Consider the following 11,145-nt stretch of genomic DNA (forward strand, 5'->3'; position numbering starts at 1 on the left):
TTACAAGTGAACCAACTATACAAGGAAACTATCCCTATATTAAAGAGGAACATAAAAGACAGCATATATCTAAGGATATAATTCTGATACAATCCTAAATACACATGATACACATAACTTCTTTCCTAACACTCCCCCTCAAGTTAGAGAGTGGATATCTCTAACTCCCAACTTGCGAACCATAGGTGTGAAAAGATCCTTTCCCAAGGCTTTAGTGAAAACGTCCGCCAACTGATTAGCTGAACCTACAAACTTTGTAACAACAGATCCATCTTGAATCTTATCTCTGATATAATGACAGTCCATCTCAATATGGCGAGTTCTCTCATGAAAAACAGGATTTGCTGCTATGTGCAGTGCTGCTCTATTATCACAATATAGGAGGGCAGGTCCTTGGTGAAATACTCCTAGATCTCGGAGTAGATATCGAAGTCATGTAAGCTCACAACAAGCACCGGTCATGGCCCGATATTCTGCTTCAGCGGAAGAGAGTGAAACTGTCTTCTGCCTTTTTGATTTCCATGAATACAGTGAAGGACCAAGGAAAACACAATAACCTGTGGTGGATCTCCGAGTGATTGGACAACCTGCCCAATCTGAATCATAGAAAGAATGCAATCTAAGATCACTATTAGAGGAGAAGAATAAACCTTGACCAGGCGCATTCTTAATGTATCGAACAACTCGCAAGGCTGCTTCCATATGAATTTTCCGAGGTTGATGCATGAATCTGCTAAGCACATGTACTGAATAAGTGATATCCGGTCTAGAAACAGTGAGATATATTAATCTCCCAATAAGCCTTCTATAACGATCCGGATCCTTTAACAACTCACTTTTATCAGATAATTTCAACCCTTTCTCCATGGGAGTATCAACAGGGGCTGGCTGCACCAAGCAACCCTGCATCTTTGACAATTTCCTAGGCATATTTACGTTGGGAAATAAAAATCCCATTCTTAGAAGTAGACACCTCAATGCCAAGGAAAAACTTCAAATCTCCCAAATCTTTAATGCGAAAATGAGAATGAAGGAAATTCTTGAGCGCAGCAATACTCAATTGATCATTTCCAGTAATTAAAATATCATCAACGTAAATCAAGAGAGCTGTAAAGGACTTGCCTTGTTTCTTGGTGAACAAAGAATAATCCGCTCTGGATTGCACATAACCAGCAGACCTTATAGCCTCAGAGAATTTAGCAAACCACTGCCGAGATGCTTGCTTCAGCCCATATAACGACTTATGAAGTCGACAAACCAAGTGTTCCTCCCCCTATCTCCGGAGCCCCGGTGTCGGAGACATATATATTTCTTCATCAAGATCGCCATGTAAAAAGGCGTTATTGACATCTAGCTGGTGAAGAGACCAGCCACGAGCTGCTGCCAAAGCAAGTAAACACCGAACAGATATTATTTTGGCTGTCGGAGAAAAAGTGTCTTGATAATCAATACCAGCCAGTTGGGTGAATCATTTTGCGACTAATCGAGCCTTGTGCCGTTCAATGGAACCATCAGAACGATGTTTGATTTTATAAACCCAGCGACAATCAATGGGTGTTTTCCCAGCCGGAAGAGTAATCAAGGTCCATGTACCATTGTCTTCGAGGGCTTGTAACTCGGACCGCATTGCCTCCTGCCACTCAGGATGGGCAGCGGCTTCGGAATAAGAGTTGGGCTCGACTGATTGACTTATCTGAGCAATAAAAGATCTATGCGCAGGTGTATATCGATGATAGGAAACGTAATTTGACAATGGATAGCGAGTACATTTTATCGGACCAGGCAGCAAAGGAGACGACTGATTTGTGGAAGGCAACGTGATATGGGAGCAAATATAATCCCGAAGTTTCGGTGGCGGAGCTGTGGCGCGGCTGTAGCGACGAAGTGGAGCCTCGAGTGGTGGTGGATGCGGCGGAGCGTCTGGTTGACTAGGAGTAGGACAGAGATGAGGGGTCGGGGCAGTGTGCGGCAGATCGGGACTTTCACCGGCGAAGGTTGGCTGGAGATCGGGCTCGTCCAGAGACATCAACACCGATGATTCTAACTGGAGATTGGGGTCGGAACGCTCTGGTGGTGCTGCAGTTTGGGGACGGCGGACATAGGTTCAAAGAGGGATGGGTGATACAGGCGGCGCTAGGTCTGAATTTGGGATTTGAGAGGAGGCATTGGGATCAAGGGCGACAGAGCTGGGAGACACTAGGTGTGGACGAGATTGATCTGAAAGTGATGGTTGGGCGGTGGTGTTCGAAGAGCTGGGTGGAGGCTGCGCCGGCGAGACAGTGGAAGAGGGTGCCGACGGTGTGGAATTGGACTGATGGAGAACAGGACGAAGGGAATTAGGAGGTGAACTTTGACTGGGCTGAACCCGAGTTTGATACATGTCAGTTGGGCTAGTGACTTGGAAGAGGATGGACAGACTCGTACTTATTTGGACTAGACTCGAGATGAGTGTGAATATATGGAAAACTATATTCATGAAAAACAACATCTTGACTAGTAAAAACTTTGTGACTAGAGAGATCGTAAAGTTTATAAGCCTTTTGACCTATAGGATAACCGATGAAGACGCACTTGATTGCTCGAGGTTCAAATTTATTTTTGATATTAACAATTGTAGCATACGCTAAACAACCAAACACACGAAGATGACTAAAAGAAGGAGGCCGAGAATAAAGACGCTCGAAATGTGTTTGAAAAGAGAGAAGTGGAGTTGGGAAACGATAAATGACATGAACAGCAGTGAGAACGCATTCACCCCAAAATTTTATAGGAAGATTAGCTTGAAACCTGAAAGCACGAGCAACTTGGAGAATATGACGATGCTTGCGCTCTACTACCCCATTTTGTTGGGGTGTATAAACACAAGAATGCTGAAAAATGACTCCATTTTCTTTGAAAAAATTTCGAAGAGAAATAAATTCTGCCCCATTATCACTGCGAAAACTTTTAATTTGAGATGAAAATTGGGTAGATGCATAAACAAAAAATTGTTTTACCAAAGATTGTGTTTCATATCTATGTTGCATCAGAAAAACCCAAGTAAAACGAGAATAATCATCTACAATGGTAAGGAAATAACGAGCACCAGAGAGAGAAGAGTGTTTATAAGGACCCCAAATATCACAGTGAATGAGATCAAAAGGCTTAACTGTCACACCCCGGTCCCGACGTCAGTGGTTTCCAAGCACCGGACGCCGATCCCGAGACTTGAACGAGTGTTACAAAGCGGAATAAAATAAAAACACTATCTTCTAGGCTCGTCGGCTATCCTTTCCCGGCTCAATCAAATCTAAGTACTTCTCTGCAAAAAAAATATTAGAGATGGGTGGGTGAACATAACCACGTGCTCAGTGAGTAGACCAATGTAATATGCCCGCAAAGCTATGTCATTTTACCCACGCTACAAAATACGTATATCGTATACACATTATTTCACGCAATTCATCACATTGCACAATCCCTTCTTATTGGATATCCTTCAATTTAGTGATCCCCACGGGAACCTAATGACCTTCAAGTCCTATACCTCCGTGTGTCACATCCTTACTTCGGCATAACCAATCAAGAAGTTCACATGTTTCATGACTAGTCAAACAATGGATCCAACACATAATAATATATAAAACTCCACATATTTCGCAAATCGACATGCTTCACTATAAAATAGAGGAATATTTCGAAAAAGATCAAAATCATGCTTTTCGACTAATTTGATAGCAAATAAGAATATTTGAAACATATTACACAAATCCACTCACCTCGATAGCATCGAAATCCCACCACGAGTACCGAGCCTCTTAAAACAAGTCATCTAGACATCACCGTTGGACCTGGCTCAAACCTCTAGGATAGGAAGAGGACATCGATACGAACTCGTAGCACTTCACAGATTCAGAATCGAAGTTACAGATCAAAAGTTATAATCCACCAAAATTTAGTCGTAACTCTTAAAAAGAGAAACAAATACAGAGAGAAAGTCTCTCTGAAAAATATGGAAAAAGCTGAGCAGAGGCTAGCCTATTTATAGGCAGACCAAGGCACTAAGCCGACATGCAAAGTCGGTTTCATAAGGTTTGGTCCAATAAAAATCCGTCACTTGTCAAAATGCATGGCTCTTCTTCATTTTGTAACACATGTGTGCCACATGGCACTCTCTGATTGGTCCCTTTCATTCTAATCCCCTACATGGCAGCACAGTGAAGAAACCCACCCACTTGCCACACGTGAGCTGTTGCTAAACTTGTCCTCTGAGTAAAAGAATTGGACCAATCACAAGATTCCACGTCATCAGCTCGAGCTAACTTCAACAAAACTTTGAAAATTTGTTAAAAATAGTTCGGAAACTCAAATAATTTACCGAAAAATACGGCGAACTCGTGACCTCTATTTTCTATTTCTAAAAAAAAAAATTAATTTTGAGAAATTTTAAAATTCAGGATGTTACATTAACAGATGAGATGGAGCTAGTACCAAAAGAAAGACGAGTCTGCTTTGCCAATGGACAAACGTCGCAAGCATGACGGGGTTGAAGAGGAATATTTAAAAAATGTTTGGCAATGTAATCTAGAGGAGCAGATGAAACGTGGCCCAATCGACGATGCCACAGATGAGAAGAGGATATTGTGGAGTGATAGGCAGGTTGAATGGATGATGATTTATATGGTTTGGACTTGTTTTTCTCTGTCGCTAACGCCACCAAATAATAAAGACCATCACGTTGCTTCCCCAAACCAATGGTCTTCTTTGAAACCAGATCCTGCAAAATACACCAATAAGGGAAAAATGTCACAGAACAATTTAGGCCTCTCGTTAATCGACTTACGGACATTAGATCAACTTTGAATATAGGCACACACAATACATCATGCAAATAGTATTCAGAGTTCAGAGGCAAAGAACCCTTAGCAACAATATTAGCCTTTTTGTTAGAGGCAACAATACGGAAGGCAATGGACAATTTTTGTCCTTGTATAATAGTGAGGCTTGAGATGAAGAGATATGATCAGTCGCGCCGCTATCGATAATCCAATTGCGGGAAGTGACCTTAGATAAACCTGGTTCTGTTATAACAACATTGACTCTTGAATTATCAGATCCTTTGTGATTCAAAATAGCCAAAGCACGTTGACGTAGTTGCTTAGGGAAAGGAATGCGAACAGAGAAACCGTTTTGCCGAATAGGTTGATCTGATCGATTATATTTGTTGAACACTATCAACAAGGACGGATGATCAGGGTGATCAATGAAGAATGATTCGAAATCTTGATTGGCCATAGAGACCGGAGAATTGTTGTACGAGATATAGAGTACAACGGATTGAGAAGAAAATTCGTTACATGAGAGGTAAAGTGCAACGCTATAGAGTTAGGATCTAGTCTTGCTCTGATACCATGAAAAAGAAGATATTTGGCTGGAATACTTTCATTCATTCAATCACCAAGGATATATACAGGAACGTATTACAAGTGAACCAACTATATAAGGAAACTATCCCTATATTAAAGAGGAACATAAAAGGCAGCATATATCTAAGGATATAATTCTGATACAATCCTAAATACACATGATACACATAACTTCTTTCCTAACTAGGTTTTTTTTTTTTTTTTTTTGAACAGGAGTTGAGATTTAGTTTAAAAAACAAAAACAAGAATTACCAAAGGATAAAATGTTGGAAAATTATGTGTTACTTACATGTCATGTTAGCAGCTTTATTGTGTAATAAAATGGTCTGAAAATTATGTGTTATTTATTGGCATTTTTAGGGTCAAGCCTAAGGGTGTAAATACTGAGGCCCAGAAAAACAGAACTTGGGACCGGTTTCTTGCGGGTCGGGATGATGAAAATGGAGCAGCCCATGTGTCTCCCATCATATAAACACACACACACACACACTAGGTTTCCATCCCTCTTGTGTTTGAGCCGACCAGATATCAAAACTGAAGTAGAGAAGTGGGTAAAGGGTGTGAGAGCTCAGAGCAAGTTGGTAGTTTTAATGGGATCGGAGAGAGTAAAAGTTTCAGATACATCGTCTTCTGCATGATGTCATGAACACATTTCTCTCTTACCGATCCCATTAAATTCTTCTGATTTCCTCTAGCTCCTCCCTTTCCCCCACTTTTCTGGATGACTCCCCTGTTTTGCAGAACTGGTAGCTTCGTTTCCTCCATCTCTTTCTTTTGAACCTTTTCAGTGTTGTATAGTTTTGTTGCTATCAGTTTGCTTGATCTTGGATGTTGAAGGTGAAAGCAGATCTGGAAAGTATGTTACAAGCTTAGAATCTGAACATGCAGATGTGCCAAGTTTATGGCTTTGTTAACGTTTTAGCAATAAAGTTTATGGCTTTCACTATTCTTGCATTGACATGCTTAACTTTTTCAACAATGTTTGAGATTCCTGGGGTGATTAGTGTGTTTACTGATCTTATATGTTAGTCAATTACTAAAAAATTCCTCATATTTACCATTTGATTCTGGCTTTTTGTTTTTCGTTTCATCTTTAAATGTAGATTGATAACTGTTTGGCCACGTTCCCTCACATTGATATTGATGTTAGCAAATGGATAAAATTGCAGAAACAGATGCAGGAGACTAAATAACAATTTCTGAAGAAAAATTAATGAAATTAAAACAAGTACTTATTTTCAGAATTGTCCACCATGGTCAAGCTAGAAGACGAACTGTTTGAAAGTAATGGATCAACATCGGTGCCAGGGTTTCTTCTGTAAACAAATGCTGGCTGCTTAGGAACGGGAAGAGGTGCTTCACCACTCAACATGAAAACAATGGCTGACATATCAGGTCGGTCATTTGAATCTTGTTGTACACACAAAAGTGCAACTTGTATACATCTCATGGCTTCATTAGGCTTATATGAATTCAGTGTTGATTCCACAATATCTAAGCTCTATCTTCTCTCCAAAGCTCCCAAACCTGTAGTTGATATTTAGTTTGGAAAGTCTACTGTAAGTACGCATTGCTAATGATTTCCTTCTGTTAACTAATTCTGATTTACTGCTTTTCCATCTCCAAATACAGATTGATAACTTGACTACAGTTGGTACCCTGGACTATTATAGTCTGTAACATCCTAATCTTGTCTGGTATTTGTAGAAACAGATAAAGAAAATTATAGACAAACGAGTAAAAATAGTACGAGCTTCAAGTTTGCATCATTATCGAGCTTCCATTATAGTTACTGTCAAGTCGTTTGAAAGTAATGGATCATCATCAGCATCGGAGTATTTTCTGTAGACAAATGCCGGCTGCTTAGGAGATGGACGAGATGCTTCACCACTCAACATGAAAACAACAGCTGACATGGGAGGTCGGTCCTTTGAATCTTCTTGTACACACAAGAGAGCAACTTGTATGCATCTAATGACTTCATCAGACTGATATGACTTCAATGTCGAATCCACAATATCTAAGGCTCTACCTTCATTCCAGAGCTCCCAAACCTACGGTTGAAGTTTAGTTAAGACAAGAAATGAATACCAAGGGATACATAAAATGTCAGACAAATATACATGTTGCTTACATGTCCTATCAAATTCATGGAAGGATCCTCTAGACCAGAACCATTGATTTTCTGGCCACTTACAATCTCCAACATTATGATCCCAAAACTAAAGACGTCAGATTTCATGGAAAATCTCCCAAATACTGCGTATTCTGGTGACATGTAGCCACTGCATATAAACAGTATAAAATGTTACTTCCAAACAATAGCATAACAAATGAAGATCATCTGAGATAAGTATTCTTACTATGTTCCAACAATTCGGCTCGTTTTGTCTTGAAGTTGGTTCCCATGGAATATTCTAGCCATGCCAAAATCAGAAATTTTTGGGTTCATCTCTGCATCTAGTAGAACATTGCTAGGTTTCAGATCTCTATGGATGATTCTCAATCTTGAATCTTGGTGAAGATACAGAATTCCACGAGCAATCCCATTGATGATCTCAAAGCGCCTTTCCCAGTCCAAGACCCAACGTCTTGTGTGATCTACATCAAAATGCAAATTGTTCCTTTTAGTAAGAAGCATCAAATGTGTGCTTTATATTTGAGAGTAAATGGCCTGAATTAATCATTATATCCTCTACTCGTACCAAAAAGAAAGGAATCCAAGCTTTTGTTAGGCATGTATTCTAGGACTAAAATTCTCTCTTCTCCCATTATACAGCAGCCTAAAAGTTTCACGAGGTTCCTGTGTTGAAGTCTTGCTATAAGTGCAACTTCATTTTTGAATTCTTCAATCCCTTGTCCTGAAGTTTTGGACAACCTTTTGACAGCAACATTTTGTTCATTTGGTAGCTTACCCTGAAGTTATGATCAGAAATAAATATTAATGTGTCAAATAGTTAACACTTGAAGTTGCATACAAACTGTGGATTAATTGATTAAGAATAGTAAAAGAACCAGTTATGCCAGAACTTAACATAGCCAAAACAAAAAGAAAAATTTGGAGCTTACAAATGTTGAGATTATCTAAATTTGTTGCTTACCTTATAAACAGAGCCAAAACCACCATGGCCAAGTTCATTGATACGAGAAAAGTGGTCTGTGGCTGCTATTATTGTGTCAAGATCAAAAAATTGTAATTCGGGGTGTCTCTGTGTTTCATCAAGCGCCTCTCCCTGCAGAATGTCTATGCATAAACAATAAACAATTATTCACTACATCTTTTTGCCCTTGCTGTTCTAACTGCATAATATCATCACTTTAGTCCATGTTTTAGATAAAGATGATCTTGTTGAAGTTCGGTGTTACCAGCTCATGACAAGTAAAGCAATTTAACTAGTATGTGATCAAAATAGATATGAACTTATTTCACCTTTTGTGTTGTGGTTCTTCTTTCGCCACCAACAGCCGAGCATGATGGTTAGTACCAACGCTAGCACAGCAGACAGTATTGGAATAGCCAGCATACCCTTTCTTTCCAAGAAACCTTGTGATTTTCCTACATATGCAGCTACATAAGAGGGTGACAAAGCAGGTTTAGAGAACAATGACATAGAAATCAAGAAATTGTAATTCTAAATACTTATATGTAGGTAGTTGTTTTTTTTCCATTGCAAGTAGATTAGTACCTAACACAGTTGCATTCACACGAACGTAGAGATCTCGTCCAACCTCTGTGTACCCTAAAATGTCCATCAGGTCATCATACCATGTGAAGCAGCCATCAAGCCCTTCATTTTCAGTGCTCAAATATGCAGTGCAAGAACAATTTCTTAGGCACTCATGCCGACACTCTTTGGCACTCATGCCTGATTTTGACAATGCTGCTATTAATGTGTCCGGATATTTAACTCTTTCCACCTTCACAAACCCATCTCCATCTCCACACTTGAACAAACCAACCCTATTATTAACACATCCACCTGACCCATTTTTCTGATTCCAATCACTAATAGACTTAGGCTCATACCCTGGTAAGCATTCACACTCAAACTGATTAACATTGTCAGGGCTACATTTGCTGTTGGCACCACACCGTCCATACCAGTCACACCGGGACTTTGGTGCAGATAAGTCTTCCTTCCATTGAAGGTTGCCATCATCCCAAGTAAGGCGCTTCACCGCAGAATCAGTAACTATTGTTCTTGTAATTGCATCGGCATTCAAGAAATTATAAGTTTCCTCTTGATTATTGACCACATTAGGCGTTGGCCCAGGATCAGCTCGCCAATACTTACTCAAACCCTTATACATAAAAAATTGGGGGAATCCAATCTGGCTTGGATAGAGCCTAAAGGTAGAGTCCCCAGTTCCAGGGTCATCTTGTGACTTCCAAGATGTTAAAACCCATTCTAGCCCAGTTTTCCAATTCACCCCAAGTTTCATACCTGGAAGTAGAGTATCTGTAGGATGATCAAAACTCTGCCATATAAATATATCATTATTATCATCCTGGAACACAACAAAATTTCCTGTATCCAAAAGCTGTGCTGATAAAGTGCTAGTGTTAACATTCTTGACCGACTGCGACGTATTGGTGAACCATATAGGATCATTTTCCAAATTGTAAGCATAGAGGACCAGTTCTCCATACCTGTTGATTGTGAGCACACCAGACGTATCATTGATGGGATTGTTCCTGTTTGCAACCCACACCACTGTTTTTTCAGTTGCTCTAGTCTGAGAATACCAGATTCCAACATACCGGTAGCTAGAATTTCCAGGGCTGAAGAACCCCAACTCAAACTTGCTTTCTCTGGAAAGTAGATAGTCTCCATCAACATCCTTCAGTTGCTCTTCGTTCCCTCTTATGGTGTCCCTGGAAGTGCAGAACTGAAAGAGGAGGAAGAGAAACAGAGCTCTGCGAAACATTGCAACTATGTAGGTGCGAAACAGGGCATTTTTTCTCATTTTCTCTGTTGGCTGATCGGAAATATAACACGTTGATCTTTTCATTTTCTACTAGGAATTTTCCCAATAGTCCAATATGACACGTTTTGTCAAAACATTCACGAAAGATCGGACAATGAGGTATCTAGAATGCGATCGACATCGAGTATAAAACTAAAATGGTCTTGGATGTTGACTGTACGGGGGTGTATTGTATATGGAATTAGTGGAAGTTTTAAAGAAGTCTATGGAATTTGAAAGTCTAGGTGTATTCAATACTGACTTTTAAAAATCTACCAAAGTCTGGGTGTATTCAACTAGATTTTAAAAAATCATTATGAATTCCACCAAAATTCAGAGGTATTCAATTAAGGGGGATGTATTGTATTTGGATTCATACAGACTTATTTTAATTAATTGACTTTTTGAAAAGTCTATAGACTCTTTGAAAAGTTCATAGACTTTCACTGATTTCTTAAAACCATCGATTTTTAATCACAGACTTTAACTGATTTCTGAAATCTACAGATTTCATATGAATGACTTATGTAGATTTCTTAATACTTACAGAGTTACATAAAAGGAAAAAAATAAAGATGCAATGACAAACAATAATGACACCGATTATAAGTTTAGTGCTCATCTATCGAATTTCGATGCATACCGTTGTAATATTTGATTGAAATACATAAACATAAGTAACAAAAAAAATTATATTAACTTAACAACATGCATACTTGTACGTTAACCAAAGACACATATTCTAAAGTGGGACATTAGATGTTCACAGTTT

General features: G+C 39.3%; 2 protein-coding genes across 2 annotated transcripts; both read right to left on the reverse strand.

The window, feature by feature from the left end:
* Positions 1-432: 432 nt before the first annotated feature.
* LOC101314069 (uncharacterized mitochondrial protein AtMg00810-like) lies at positions 433-930 on the reverse strand. Its single transcript, XM_004295341.1, has one exon. The coding sequence runs from the start codon at positions 928-930 to the stop codon at positions 433-435; it is 498 nt and encodes a 165-aa protein (XP_004295389.1).
* A 6,244-nt stretch (positions 931-7,174) lies between these two features.
* LOC101314357 (G-type lectin S-receptor-like serine/threonine-protein kinase RKS1-like) lies at positions 7,175-10,373 on the reverse strand. The gene is made up of 7 exons (XM_004295342.1): positions 9,092-10,373; positions 8,891-8,973; positions 8,507-8,638; positions 8,183-8,321; positions 7,769-8,006; positions 7,540-7,690; positions 7,175-7,459 (listed from the first exon to the last, which is right to left on the reverse strand). Exons 1-7 carry the CDS (start codon positions 10,371-10,373, stop codon positions 7,175-7,177), a joined length of 2,310 nt encoding a protein of 769 aa, XP_004295390.1.
* Positions 10,374-11,145: the final 772 nt, after the last annotated feature.

This window comes from Fragaria vesca, linkage group LG3, assembly GCF_000184155.1.
Source record: "Fragaria vesca subsp. vesca linkage group LG3, FraVesHawaii_1.0, whole genome shotgun sequence".
NCBI classification, from domain to species: Eukaryota; Viridiplantae; Streptophyta; class Magnoliopsida; order Rosales; family Rosaceae; genus Fragaria; species Fragaria vesca.

Excerpts from the sequence above, each read along its gene's own strand:
- LOC101314069 (XM_004295341.1), bottom strand. The coding sequence starts at position 930 with ATGCCTAGGAAATTGTCAAAGATGCAGGGTTGCTTGGTGCAGCCAGCC.
- LOC101314357 (XM_004295342.1), bottom strand. The coding sequence starts at position 10,373 with ATGAGAAAAAATGCCCTGTTTCGCACCTACATAGTTGCAATGTTTCGC. Across the intron at positions 8,974-9,091 it reads TGTGAATGCAACTGTGTTAG|CTGCATATGTAGGAAAATCA; the intron begins GTACTAATCTAC and ends CCTCTTATGTAG. Across the intron at positions 8,639-8,890 it reads TGTCTGCTGTGCTAGCGTTG|GGAGAGGCGCTTGATGAAAC; the intron begins GTACTAACCATC and ends GACATTCTGCAG.